Source organism: Leopardus geoffroyi, chromosome A1 (assembly GCF_018350155.1).
Source record: "Leopardus geoffroyi isolate Oge1 chromosome A1, O.geoffroyi_Oge1_pat1.0, whole genome shotgun sequence".
NCBI classification, from domain to species: Eukaryota; Metazoa; Chordata; class Mammalia; order Carnivora; family Felidae; genus Leopardus; species Leopardus geoffroyi.
Window position 1 is genome coordinate 175656004 of NC_059326.1, and position 15275 is coordinate 175671278.

The window sequence follows — 15275 nt, forward strand, 5'->3', positions numbered from 1 at the left end:
TTTATTGGACACTGGCCTTCAGCAGGTGACCGAATGCTCGAATCCTGGCCGAGGCCTCCCATACACACGGGAGGCTATTTAAAAAAAAAAAAAAAAAAAGAAAGAAAAGAAAAGGAAAGGGAAAAAAAAAAAAAAGGACTCTGCAGGGCAACGTGTGAAATAGTACAGATCAAAGACAACAACCCACAGATATTTACAAACTTACACAAGCAATGCATACTTGCGACTGGTCCCTATATGGCTGGACATCTTTTCGTATCGGTATGTTCTGCCTTGGCCCGAGATATACACCTAATATTTTTTAAAGGTTTCATTCCTGATCATGGAAGCATAACCTACTCATGTTGCAAATAAATAAGTATATTAAAAAGAAAGCTGAGTTAAAAGTTTTATTCATTCAACATCTCACATTACAAATATTTAAAAATTATATGCATACTGGTATAAATAGTCATTTGCAAACTATTTAATAACATTAATTTTCCACTAGCACTTCAACAAATGAACTCTTTTAAAAAAGGAACTGTGTTATATAACTTAAGAGTAGAACATACAAAAATAGGAACTTAACGTGAAAATGACTTTAATAAAAAATGAATTACCCTTATTTAAAATGCTATAATAAATACTACAACCTCCCCATACACAGTAAAAACTATATGGAAATTCAGCCAAGTAGTACAATTAACTGACATACTTAAATAACTTTTCCTTCTGATAATATGAGCAATACACTGGAAAAAAAAAAAAAAAACATTAGGGATTAGTAAAAACTAGACACCCACTTGCTAAAAGTTTCACTTCCAAAAAATATAACAAAAATCTGATGAAAATTATAAAAACTAATTATACTTTAAATTTTAAAAATATAAAAAATAAAACAGTTGAATACAATATTGTCCCAATTCTTACAATGCTATCAATCACAGTAGCTTTAAAATAAGATAATAAAATAAAGCAAATGACCAAAACCTCTTTTATTCCATTTTTAAAAATAATCTCAAATTTACATTAGTAGAAAGATTGATTTCTGATTCTTTTCTTTAGAAACACCAGCAAGAAAGAGGATTACTCTTAACAGTAGAAAATGACATTTTTAAATGTCTGCAATTAAAAACAAAGAATTACACTGCAAAGATCTTTCAAAAGTTTGAAATAAGTATTGCACATAACTTGAAGTTAACTTGCCACAATTCATCACATTCAAGTTTTAAATCACCTTTTAACAGAAGATTCAACTCTTCAAAACAAAAGGGGTGAATTATCAAGTCTTTCCAACAGCACTCTCATAAAATGCTAAATTCGTTCACTGCAAGTTTTATTTTGCATTCTGCAGAGGTCTGTGTATGGAGAAGTATATATATTATACCAAAGCGTGGGGACCAGAAGGGGAAGGGAGAGAGGGTTCCTTTACATAGAAAATAATCAGAAACACTTTATTTTACATTGCAAAAATAACCATGTAATTACTCTGTAACTACATTGTAAGTACATGGCTGGTGCCATGCTAGTGTGCTAGAACTACATGCTTGGTAAATTGAAGTGATACCCTAAAATCTGTAAACTAATTCCATGTTAATTATGTTTTGAGTTACATGGTAACTCCCAACTACAATCCCGTGTAATCTGAAGGACATGTAATCAGTAACGTTCAGAGTAATAGATAATAATTGTTTATGCCCTGTAAATTGAAGTGTAACCAAATAATCTGTAAACACGCTTGTCACACAATCACAAGTAAATATTAGTAGAATAACAATTTCTTACATTAGTCATGCATACTAACATTACACACCTGTCCCACGGCAGGCTATTTTTTTTTTTCCTTTATATATAATTAAAAGAGCAGACATCTCTGAATCAAACACTTAACATCAATTTATTAATATTAAAAATGGCTAAACATTCACCAAGAATGTCTGCGTTGTGAATAATTTTAAAAACTTAGTAAGAAGCTGTAGACAATTTTGTTATTTTAAATTTCTACCCTATGCTTATGCGTTTAATTTTTTGTCTTTTTAGGAACTACCGTGTTATCTGTCATTTTCATGCGAATTTTTTTTCATTAATTTGTGACTTTACATAGACTATTTCTTAAATTATAGGTACACCAATAGCTGGTGCTGGGGAAGGATGTTTAAGCAACATGCTTTCTCTTCTCTGCAGACTCTAAAATAGCATTGCCAGTGCACAACATTCATAATTTAAAATGTATGCAGAGCACTGAAATGTATAAAAAGCAGAATATAAGAAAATAAAATTTATTAAAATTATTTATATTAAAAAATGAAGTATATGAAGATCTCTCAGTAATAAAAGTACAAAAAGCTACTCTTTGCAATATGAAAAATTGAGGTATTGCATAAAGAGATATCCCGTCAGTGAAAAGTGTGCCTAAAAATGTTCACTGTTGGAAAAACAAGATATACAAAAGTAGTGCATAACAAATATACATTATGTGCATGACAAAATAAGTTAGCTACAAAAACACTGTACCGAAATTCAGCAGGTCATGTACAAAGGGAAAAATTATTATTCAAAGCTAGTTCTCAAACAGTGTTATTTCTTGTTAACTCATCACACCTGTTTACTGAGTAGGAACAGTACAATAGCACACCCCAAGCCACCTACAAGCATCGAAAAGAATAAAAAGAGGCAAATGAACGTTTCGGTTAGAATTATGTAGTTCAGGAGAAAAGAAAAAAAAGTCCCTGACCAGCTACACAAGAGCACCCTCCATTCGCATGACTGCTTTCCGTATTTGCAGGGAATTCTTTAAAAGCAGCTCCCTTTCTATGTCTGACCATTAGACAGCATATGCCTCCATTTTGACCTTTGGAACTTAACAGGTATGCAGTTCGTTAAAGCCTGTGTTAAAAATAAAGGACTGCTTTTCCTAACGATAATCAGCAGGGGTCATCAGCCAGGTGGTTCCACCGTAGTGCGGGGGCAAGTCTTTGGTTTTGAAGGATCCAAGACGGTACTGTTAGGTAGCACAACTAGCAGGATTTTTTTTTAATGTTTTGCACACCGGTAATAATCCTTTTGGTGGTGGGTAGGGCATTTGATAAGAGAATGTCAATTAAAATAAAAGTCACTTCCATGACCAGGGCTTCAAGAGACTATTTTAAATTTACCCCTGAAGCGTACTGTTCAACACATAATAACGCCTTTCGAAGCTAGAATTTTATGTATAATAAAGCATGCATTACTTGATGAAGTTGGCACTTCAAACACTGACTATGTCCCATGCTAAGTTCTGAAACGGTAATGTTATTTTTATTTTATAGGAAGAGTAAGATAAACATACGTACCTTTGCACAGATTTACACAGTTACTTAGTTCAACAGTGCAAAACACTCTGCAACTACTTAACTTTTTTTTTTTTTTAACTTTTTTTTTTTTTCCGTTGTCTATGTTACAACTAAATTACAGGATACCCAAAGCAACTTTAAATCTAAAAGTAAGCCAATCGGCAGCCAATTTGTATATTGGTTTTGTTTCCCATTTTGGGCTACAATTGTACTGCTAACACAAAATCAAAACTGATGTCCTTGAGGTATCTCTAGATCCGTTCTGTTCTGTGTTGTTTTTTAACGTCAAAATGGAGAGCAAAGGCTGACACCTGATGAGTGTTTACTAAATTAGGATATAGAGTTTATATATAACATCAAAAATAAAATTTATACATTTGTTCTTCGGGGGGGAGGAAATGCTAGTTTTCCCACCAGTTGTCATTAATTCTAGCTTTGGTAGGTTTCCTGGGGCCGTGACCAGACGAGGAAGTTTAAAAATAAATTAAGTGCACTCCCCTCAGTAGTACATTTACCCAATTTTTACATTCTAAAGGTTTTTAAATGGTTGAAAAGAAAATAAACCTAGCTCTGCCTACTTTACTAATTTTTTTTTTTTTTTTTTTTTCTGCTGTGGTAGTAACTCGGAGGCGTCATGAAATTCTACTCGGCCTCGAAACCCTTACAATTTGTTCTAATGCTGCTTCGATCTTGCTCATGCATTTGTGTTTGCTTTAACATGCTCTTTCCTGTTAATAATTGTTAACTTCCTCCACTGCTGTAAATGAATAAAACGGTGGGGGGGGGGGGAATGGCAAAAAAGAGAGGCAAAAAAGAAAGAAAGGAAAAGGCAAAAGCACTTCTCTGGGGGAAAAACTGTGTCAGGACAGACTGATAGTGTTACTGTTGCATGGTTAATTTTAATAAAAGTATTCTTATATGTTATATTATTAACAATAATTTAATTAAAAACCCAAAATACTCTATTGTTTCATTTCTCTTTTAATATTTCTCTTTCTCCTCTAAGAAAATGTTACAGGAAGTTTTGGATCCTCTTGGTCTCCAGCAACACAAGAGAATAAAACTTCCGTGCAACACGATGGCAATACGAAAAAGGAGTTCGTACGTACTGTTTTCAGTGACACGAGAATCTACAAAACGCCTATATTATAGGTCATTCTTTTTGTTACACTATTGTTAAGTTACGGGCTGCTACAAAAGGACATGCCAGCGTGAAGAGGTCGAGGAAGGGGTCAGAATTAACAGAAGAGTGCACTTATTCTGAGGCCTGAAAATGAGCACTGTAGTTACCCTTTAGTTCCAGCGGAATGAAATATGTCGCGGACGGTCACCGCCTTCCTTCACCAGGGGCTTGTGGAACTCCCTGCCAGCACGAGAATGAATAGCAGCCCAGCAATATTCACAGTAATACTGCAGACAGGTAACGTTAGCACAGAAAAATGGAGCAAATTTTCCACCACAACGGGCCCCCTGACATTCATCACACAGCTGATCATCCAAGACATATGGCTTAACTTCCACCTGCAATCGAAAATAAAAGGAAGGCGTTTACACTTTTCAGTGAATGGTCCAGGCACCTCTTACTGTGGTGCGTGCACTTCCAACCTCTGTCTGAATCAATCTGTGCCGGGGTGCCCCGAAACAAGGGTCAGTAGCTCTTTTCCTGAAATGAAGGCAGTCCAGTCCATCTTTAAGGACCTGGTGAGGCTTCTGTACTCATCATTTTACATTTCTGTCTTATTAAAGAAACACTTTTCAAAGGAAAAACAATTCCGCCAGAAATAAAAAAGGGAAGCCAACTGTTTAGAACATTACGAGATTAAACCCACAGGAGCATTTTTATAGACACAAACCATCGCTTTAATTAGTGGATCTGGATTTTTGTCATATGTGGAATTGTAATTTGGACAAAACCAACGAAGGGCTTCCCAGTTCCACAAAATAGCACTTCAATATTCACATCAGAGGGAAGATGCCTGACTTCTGTGTCATAAGCGTCTAAGTTGTAATAAAGGCTGGGTCACGGTTTCTATTTACAGTGTGCACATCGTGGGTTATAATCACCCAGACTCGGAACTCTGAGCAAACAAGACGCGGCCATAGTACTCACAGTCTAAAACCTCGCCTTATTCTCTGTCAGTAAGAATGGTTTACTTCAGTCTAAAAGTCAGAGGTGAATTTCTAAAACTGGGTCTGTTCCAGTGTTCAATAGGCCAACCTGTCATTTGAGTCTCTCAAGCATTAAAAATAACCTGGCTGTTAATTCACCAGTGAGAAAAGAGTTGGTTATTTTTAGTCGTAGAGAGACTCAGGGTTAAAATTCCCTTATGCCAGGCCATCACTACCACCGGTGCCATGCAGTTGTGACAAGGAATCCTGACAAAGGTTAGCCATGAACAAAAGAAGACGAGTGACAGGAAGACGGGAAGAGCAGACAAACCAGAGCATTAGCCTTCTGGCCCCGAGGCCACTCCGTGACATCTATGGAGCCGCAAGAACGCTTGGTCAAAGGGCTTGATTGCAGAGGAATACAAATGAAGTGTGCATTTCCAATGACCAACCTTACACCTCTGACACCTTTGCTGGGATGAAGCGGCGAGACAGGAGACACTGCTTGGTCAGACGTAGCTATTTTTTCAGTGAACTAAAAGCATGTGGGCTTGTTCACTTACACTGCAACGTGTCTTGCCCTCTCCCTCCGTGTTTATGTTAGAATCTAGACCTTTCTTTTCATACAGTCACAGCATGACAGCCACTATAACCTTGTATTTCATACCGACACTGTAGCAGCGTATACATGAAATGAAACATAAGCAGTAAGTGTCAACCACCATCGCCTTGATAGTTTCTACATAATGAATTGAGAACAGCACGACACAATCAATCAGGAAGGGCTTTTTGGAGCACAACGCCTCAGAGTGTTGATATCTAAGTCAGTCCTAATGAAAGTGCCAGTCTCCCATGAAATAAGGAGCTAACACCAGAATCGAAATCAACACACTGCTTCTTTCATCAGGAGGGTCTTTCTAGGGGGCGAAAAAAAACCCCAAAAAACCCCAAGTCAGCTGAACTAATCACCACCACGCTTCCTAATGTAGCTGATTCACATTCTGGTGTAATGGTGTAAACTCCTATCTCCCCACAAGCTAGTAACCATTTGCTTCTGGCAGTCAGCTCACAGGCCACACTTTGAGCAGTGTCAGTATAAGATACAGTTATATCTATCAGAACATCAACTCCTCAGGAGATGTTCCCGAGAAGAACATCAACTACTTGTCCTAGGTGCTAAAACATTTGGTGAATGCACGAAACACAAAACTAAGAAATAAATCTGTGAATGCAAAGAAATAAGACGGATAACGGAGCACAGAGCTTCGAATACAGTAGCTTAGAAAACAGAGGAGAGCGCTCTCTCCGAGGTTTTCTCCAGCTTTGTAACTCAGAAGACAAACCAACAAAGAGGAATTTAAAGTACTGAAGATAATGCTAATTACTGCCTAATTTCAGGTGGTAGAATACACTAAAAATAAAAAGATTATGATTTCTTTCACTTAATCTGTTTCAATAAAATATTTCTAATGCAGTCCTACAAGTGAATTTATTCAGTCATTTGTTACATAGCACACTGGAAAATAGGGCTTACGAGATAGTCATGATGTCTCGGGATTAAAAAAAAAAGGTCAGGGGATCTCAAGGGCATTGATGTTTGTACTTGATATAATGATATTTACTGAATGACTAACTGAATAAGTGAATGGACGGAGGTGATAGCTTAGGAGATTAAATCAACCACAGTAAATTGATGCAGGGCTCTGATTAGGCTACTCAAGAAACTAAGAGACAGAAAAAATTCATAGGAACCCTTGGATGCATTAAAGAATATACACCTAACTGGTCCTACAGGCATAACTGTCAGCTGCCAATTTTATTGCCATATTAAAATTCCCCCATTCCAATCTTGGTAATGACACACCGAGAGGGCCATTTCCAGAACTTTCCAGAATGTAATCTAGGACTTACCCGTTTATCTATCTCTCCATGCTGCAGCTGAACAAAGCGGGCACTGATAGCAGCTATGTAACTCTGTTGATTAGAGAATGCGACTCGCCCAGCTCCTTTAGGGTATTTCAGCTCAGGGTCGGTATCAATCCCCGCATAGCACACACCTCCATACAGACGATCCATTATCATGGCAAGCTCCACTAAGTAAGAAAGGAACAAAGACGGCATTTGAAATCAGGAAAACCCATCTCACTCACCAAAGGTTTCATCAAAAGCAGTTCATATGTATTCTGAGCTCACGTCCTTATGATAATTATTAAATCAATCTTTAATCTTTTAAATAAGGGCAGGGGCTCTGCTGGGTTTTTTTTTTTTTTTTTTTTTTTTTTTTTTTACACGTACGGTCTCTTTTAATCTTCACAACAACCCTAGGAAGTAGGTAGTGATTTCCTGGGGAAATTGAGACACCGAGTGGACGTTCAATCTGTCCAAGGTCACAGATGGTTAAGTGATAGTGCTGGGCCGGTCATCTTGGTCTGTCCGCTCTCTACCATGTTGCCACCATGGCTTTACAAGTAATAATGTATTGCTTAATATAAATAATCAGGTGAACGCTAGCAAATTGATTGTATGAAGGTCATTCTAGAATATCTCCATCAAAGCCTTGTTACCTTTCCCTACAGTCTAGTTTTCCACCAATTTTTTATATAAAAGCTTGAAATAATGAACGTATGGTGTTCTCCATGAGATGTTCAAATTTTGAAACTGCATTCTCGTTCATTTTTATCTTATCTCATTTATACTACTAAACCTCAAATTACTTGAGGTCGGGGACGAAATTTCTCCTGTAGGTCCTACTCTTAAAGACATGATGCACTGCTGAAAACCCTCCCATGTTTCAGAGATCAATAAAAGCTGGTGGGCAACTGGGGGCTTGGGAAACAAACCCTCGACATCTCGACATCTAGTCTACCCTTGAAGGGCTCTTCCAGATGACGACAAGAGTGATGCTCACTAACACCACACAGAGCCCTTGGCCCTGCTCATCACACTCAATCCTCAAAACTATCAAAACTCTAGACGAAGCAGATACACTTCCTACTCCTCTGGACTGATGAGGACATTGAAAATTAGAGAAAATAATTTGTCCAACGTCACTCAACTATTAACTGGGAGCAGGGCACACGGATTCAAAGCCAGATACTTTGATTCTAGAATTCTCTTGGACATTAACTCAAATGTTTACGGAGAATTTTTCCTAAGACACCTTTATAAGGGGAGTGCCTGAGTGGCTCAGTGAGTTGAGCGGCCGATGTCTAATTTCAGCTCAGGTCATGATCTCACCATTCACGAGTTAGAGCCCTGCATCAGGCTCTGTGCTGACCACGTGGAGCCTGCTTGGGATTCTGTCTCCCTTTCTCTCTGCCCCACCCTCGCATGCATGCTCACTCTCACTCTCTCAAAAATAAATAAACATTAAAAAAAAACAAAACAAAAACTTTATAAGGTTATTTCTTATGCTAAAGAATAAAGGGGGTACTTTTGTTTGTTTAATCATACCAGCTCGTAATGGTCGAGGAACACCACCAACAAATATAGTTTTTCGTGGATCAAGAGGCTGGGAACCATCCATCACAAAGTCACTGTCACTAAGATTCCAAGGCCGAATCTGCACCTAGGGAACAGACAAACCAAAATGTCTCATTCTTAACGCTGACAATTTATGGAGAAATAAGTTTAAAATTACTGCAGAGTATTTGAAGAGCAACAATAATCCACATCATTATAGATCAATAAGGCTGTAAAATTAGAAGACTTACAAACAGCATAGCCCAACCCTTCATTACATTTTTAAGAGTAAACCAAGTGATTTTTTTAAGTGAACCAATGTTAAGTGAACCAAGTGAACCAAGATGGAAAGTTCAGTTTCATTACCTATTATAAACTAAATCACTAATACTTCAATTATCAGTAATTAGCTGTTTTTCACATTATTTGGGCTTCCATCCCACCCGATCCCCCCAAATCTACATAATGTAAGTTAGCATGGTATTTGAGGTTAATCAGACTACAGTGCTAATGGGGCGCCTGGGTGGCTCAATCGGTTGAGCGTCTGACTTCGGCTCAGGTCATGATCTCACGATCTGTGAGTTTGAACCCCGCGTCGGGCTCTGTGCTGACAGCTCAGAGCCTGGAGCCTGCTTCGGATTCCGTGTCTCCCTCTCTCTCTCTGCCCCTCCCCTGCTCATGCTCTGTCTCTCTCTCTCTCTCTGTCAAAAAGAAATAACATTAAAAAGAAAAAAAAATTAAAAAAAAAAATACAGTGCTAATAAGTAAACTATGATTGTGTGCCCAATCCTACAAATGCAAACTATTCCTAATACTAACAAACCTGTTGCATTATTTCAAAAAGCATTTCAAAGTAAAAACATTAATATTTGCACATAGCAATGGGTCCACTGCTTCAGCCAACCAAGAATCATGTACCTCATCCTAACTGTTTGCATTTATTTATTGTTACAAATGCCCATACCAAAGGCTATGGGTAGGTTCATAGTGGGGTATTCCCAATATGCCCATCAACAAAGTCCTAGGCCAGAGGTCCAAATTCAAATACTGTGAAGACTATGGGGGAACATAAACAAGTATAAAGAGTCTAGGCCACGGGAACTCTGGGAAGAGTGTTCCTGACCTAGACAACCCCGAGGGAAGCTCCACTAATTACTGCTTGAGCAGTATGAACCCACAGGCACCTCCATTCTGAACTTCACCCCATTACTAGATCAACCTGAGTGATAATCAGTTGTTGATTTGCCAGATTTGTCAAAACAGGACAGTTGCTACTATTCTTAAAGACCAAATTTTTTGATAAAAAAAATTTTTTTTTCAAAAAGAAAAAACCAGGGGCGCCTGGGTGGCTCAGTCGGTTAAGCATCCGACTTCGGCTCAGGTCGTGATCTCACAGTTTGTTGAGTTTGAGCCCCACGTCGGGCTCTGTGCTGACAGCTCAGAGCCTGGAGCCTGCTTCAGATTCTGTGTTTCCTCTCTCTCTGCCCCTCCCCTGCTTGTGCTCTGACTCTCTCTGTCTCTCAAAAGTAAATAAACGTTAAAAAAAAATTAAAACGGAAAAAAAAAAAAGCCATGTACCTTTCTCTATATACGTAATTCATTTTACTTTGGGAGAATACCTTGTGCAAAAAGTTAAGGACATTTATTGGGTAAAATTTTGAGCAAAGAGAAGAAGGAGATAGACAAATACGTATTTGTGATTTTTGAGTTCTATTACTCAGAGGAAATTCAGCTACTTTATCAAACGTATTATCAAGTAAAGTCTTTCAATGGTAAGGATTTACCAATATTTTAATTAACCAAAAAATTCAATGTCAAAAGAATGTGCACGAGTAATACAGAATGTCAATGTTAGGAGGTTGACAGCAACAACATTCTACTTACAAACTTATCCACTAACAAACACATCAAGATGTCTGTGGGTTTTCAAACCAAGCAGAGATGGAGGCAAAAACAAGAAGCTATTTTCATGTTAGACAACACTCACTGGCTTATCTTTGATAGTGGGACTGGACACACACAGGTAGAGTTTTCCATCTTCTTCAATACATGCATCAATCAGAGCCTGAACAGAGCTTTCATCTTGAAAAAGCAGGAATGCATAGCCTGATAAAAAGGGGAAAAGAGGCTTATTTGTTTCCCTTCTTTTTTTTTAATATAATTCTTCAACAGAAAGGGAGTATAAACTGAAACTAAGGAAGAGAGAAAGAGTAAAAAAAAAAAAAAAAAAAAAAAAATTAATAAACTTAAATATTCCTACCTGAAGTCTGATAGTATCAACATTAAAGTTCAGTTTGATATCTTGAAACGTATTTTGGAGTAAAATTAAATTTGAATAGAAAGTACACACTAGGTAGAAATTTTAAAGATGTATTTGGGAAAATATAAGTTTAACAATGGAAAATTTTATAGCAAAGATGAACATTTATGAAAAGGCTAAACATTAAACAATGTAAGGATACACTGTACGTGTATATTAAATTTGGAGAATTACCTTTAGGAGGAAAATAGGATTTGCTCTCTGCTTTATGAGGCCAATCCACAATCAAAGGGCCAAAGCGACGAAAACTAGCTGTGATCTCATCTAAAGAACAACAAAGCAAAACAAAACAGTAAATTTAAATATTTTTATAATCATTTTGGGGAAGTAGTTTAGAAAAAAATTTCAAATCTACTCTTTACAAGAACAGTACAAAGAACTCCTACACCTCCTTCATCTAGATTCCCCAAATGTTAGTATTTTACACATTTCTTGCCCTTCTTTCTACCTGTATGTATGCATGAAATCAACCTATCTACCTACCTACCTACCTACTTACTTATCATTTTTTTTCTGACATTGCGCTCTATAACCCCAAAATACAACCGCTGGCACCTGCTCAAAATAAGGCCATCTCCCCATCTACCACCATGTGACCCTCCCAATCAGGAAATCGATATTCCTACACTATTACTACCCAATTCAAAGACTCCACCCAAATTTCGAACTATCCCAGTAGTATCTCCTTTTCCCTTTCTGATCCAGAATCCTATCCAGGACACGTGATATATTTAGATGTCCTGTCCCTAGGGTATCAGTATTCTCCAGTCTTGGAACAGCTTCTCATTCTTTGCTATCTTTTATAGCTTTGACAGTCTTAAAAGGATAGAGGCCATTCATTCTGTAGGATGACTCTCAGCCCGTACCATTTCCTCATGACCAGACAGACTCCTGAGTAGACTATAAGAAAATAAATTTCCAAAGAAGTTCTGGAAACAGTAGGTAAGCGTGTATAGATAAGACCCAGGAGGAGAGCAGGTCAGAGGAAAAGAAGAGATGGGAGATGTGCTCAAATTCCAAGCTGGTAGAACGGTTTTTCTCTCCTCCAGATTGTGAAACAGTACAGTCTGCTCTCCTCTTGATGCCCGTTTCGGCAGTACCATTCAGCTCACGTAAGAGAGACTGGTAAACAGAGGAAGGAAATCAGTATAACCTAGAAGTTTTACTGGCTCACAAGTGATTTTTCCTGGGCACGGTGAGCTAGCATAGAGGGAGGAGAACTATAGCCTTCCTCAGGAAAAGAAAAAGCCCCTAGCTTGTCGGATATGCTGGCAGGAGCCCTCCCTCTCTCTTGTAAGAAAATTACAAATGAGCACAGCGACCAGGGCTCTCTCGCTGGAGAGGTATACTCTCAACCTTGCAGGGCTCTTTTCTCTGGAGTGTTTGCACCTTCTCGGGTGCTGAGGTCCAGTTACATCTGCACTGCCTCCAAGCTTGCAAGCCAGCGTTTCTGCTCTAGTGGTTTTGTGCATTTTCAGTATTCCTTGAGGTAACCTCCAACCATGCTGACCTACTTGCCTACATTGTCCAAGTTATCTCCGGACATTACTTTCCTTTTTGATGGTGCTTCCTAATGAACTTTGGGTACAAAGTTCAATAGGTTCGAAATTAGCTGCTTCTAACCCTATTTCCCCAGAAACCCTATAATTGTTGAGGTACCATTCCACATAGCACAATATTCTCCAGGACCGCATATTTCATGTTATAGAAATAACTTATCAACATGCTTGGTCTTAAGGATAATGCAAGATGACTACCATAATTCCCATTAATTTGGCTCAGTTTAAACCATCTCCTTTGCCAGGTTAGTTATATTTACCTGTGCTTCTAAGAGTTTTAGAAACTGCACATTTAAGATGGTTCAGTAATTTTCCAAAAAAAATACAGACTATCTAGGCCAGGAAGGAGTTTATCCCAGGCAAGGTCAGTTAAATTCAGTCGTCTCTCTCTTTTTGTATGTAAGCATGTAATTCACTCATTAAACACCATCTGGGCTATAAAGACTTTAAAAGGTTAAAACACAAAACAAAACAAAAAACCACCTAGAATCTACGGTACTAGGGAAAATGAGGATTCCAGGCAGAGAAAAGAGAAGGCTGCACTTTGGAGCTTACTTAGAGAGGCCAATTTTGTGACCACGTGGTGAGCCCAAGACGAACACCTTGGAAAGCTGTGCCCTCTGAGGACAGGATGGAGACTGATTCAGTCTCACCTGAAATCCCAACACAGCTTCATAGATTAAACAAAACAAACGAAACAAAAGAGAACTGTGTTTATCTCAGTCTTTGGCTTTTTGAAATCTTTTTGTCTCAACCTTCCAAAAGATTGATCATCTTCAGGAAAATGAAGTGACTCAATACATTTAATCTCAGCCTATTGGGAAGCCATTAAACCTTATTATTAGACTTTACAGATTTTTAGAGAAAACTATTCTCCGTAACATTAATTGGTTTATTTCCATTTCCAATTCGGGAAACCAAAACAGATTAGGACGAACAACAACGCCACCGCCACCACCAAGGATATGTGGTTGCTCTATGGTCTGCACCTTGGGTCTTTGCTAGGTCATTTAGACCCACAGAGGAATAAAATATTACTGGACAATTAGTCCTCTAAATCTCTGCATAGCTGGCTCCTAATTCAGGTCTCAGCTCAAATATCACTTCCCTAAAGAGGATTTCCTTAACCACCGAATCTAAGAAGATATCACCGTATCACAAAATAGCACAGTATCACACTATTTTCTTTTCAACACTTACTCTCTGATACTTTCTTACATGGTTGCACACTATTTTATCTGCCTTTCTCCACTAGAACTGAAACTCTATGCAAACAAGGACTTTCTATCTTGGTTATGCTATAAACAAGCCTAAGAACAGTGCATGGCATTTTAAAAGCCTGTAAATATTTGACAAGTGAAAAAATACTCCTTGAATGATAAAACTCTGAAGATTCCCTTTCTTGTGGTCCTCCTTCAGGCTTTATTTTCCAAAAGTTCACACTTAATCTAAGATTTTAAATGTTCAATTAACCACATTTATGGGGCACTCATAAAAGGTAGGAAACAAATAGGAAAACACATAGTGGAATTTGGCCAAGGCAGCCCGCACGGACGAAAACGCAGCAAGCACTGTTTGCCCACAACAGACTCCTTGAGCCGGTTTTCCAATGTTTACTCTTTTTCATCTAGCACAATCACTTGCTTCAGCTGGTTGCCAAAGTCCTGTTCCCCTTTCTCCGTAAACTACTCTCACTTGCCAGGATAGAGAGATAGAACAAAAGAATCATGCAGATCAAAACGGAATACCTGGCGTCAGATAAGATTGTTAGTATAATAACAGCCACCACCATCTATGAGTTACCTACTATGTGCCACAGGAGGCACCGTGCAGTTAACCTGTTCTTTGTAAATATACCTTCATCGATGTCAGGAGGTAATCCGCCCACGAACACCTTGCGAGAGTATCGTTCCACTCTCTCTCCATTCTGGTGAGTGAAGCAGTGAGGTGAACCCAGGCCACTATGAAGAGGTTGATCCCCGCGGCCATCATCCAAGAATCCATCTTCCATTGGAAACAGTGAAGACTGACCTGGAATAGAAAGCAGGAAAAAAAGAAAACGCTAACAGCAAATGTTCCTTGCCACCGATTACCTTACCCAAGAAACCAGGAAAAGGGCAGATTCAACAAAACTGCTGCTTTTATTTTTCTCACTAGATAACAAATCGCTTAGATAGGCTCTTGAATTCCCATCGCTTTCAAGTCTCAATGGAGTCAGAGAGAAAAGCACACGGTTAAACAGAAGACTGCTCAACTAGCCCCCGGGATCCAGAAACTTCAGGGAGGTGAACTAGAAGTATAGTAGGAGGGAGCACTCTCTTTTGGAAGCAGCTGGCAGTAGACAGCACTGCCTTGGCAGGGCCCCATGGTCACGGGCAACCTAGACATGTATACCAAGTATTAAGTTTGACTAGCAGATGCTAGATCCCTTGAATTTTTCAAAAACACAGAATGACGTAGCCTGCACGACCTCCTCTAAGACTGTCCTTAAAATGCACAAGTCCATTCTTA

At 38.5% G+C, this 15275-nt stretch overlaps 1 protein-coding gene across 4 annotated transcripts in view; it reads right to left on the reverse strand.

The window, feature by feature from the left end:
- Positions 1-375: 375 nt before the first annotated feature.
- CPEB4 (cytoplasmic polyadenylation element binding protein 4) overlaps positions 376-15275 on the reverse strand; it is a 66296-nt gene continuing 51396 nt past the window's right edge. For all 4 annotated transcript variants that reach the window (XM_045500997.1, XM_045501007.1, XM_045501002.1 and 1 more), the window contains 6 exons: positions 14622-14795; positions 11380-11469; positions 10873-10991; positions 8877-8991; positions 7335-7516; positions 376-4835 (listed from right to left, as the gene is read on the reverse strand). In XM_045500997.1, the coding sequence (XP_045356953.1) occupies positions 4608-4835; positions 7335-7516; positions 8877-8991; positions 10873-10991; positions 11380-11469; positions 14622-14795 (908 nt within the window). In that variant the 3' untranslated portion in view covers positions 376-4607. The remainder of the gene's footprint in view (positions 4836-7334; positions 7517-8876; positions 8992-10872; positions 10992-11379; positions 11470-14621; positions 14796-15275) is intronic.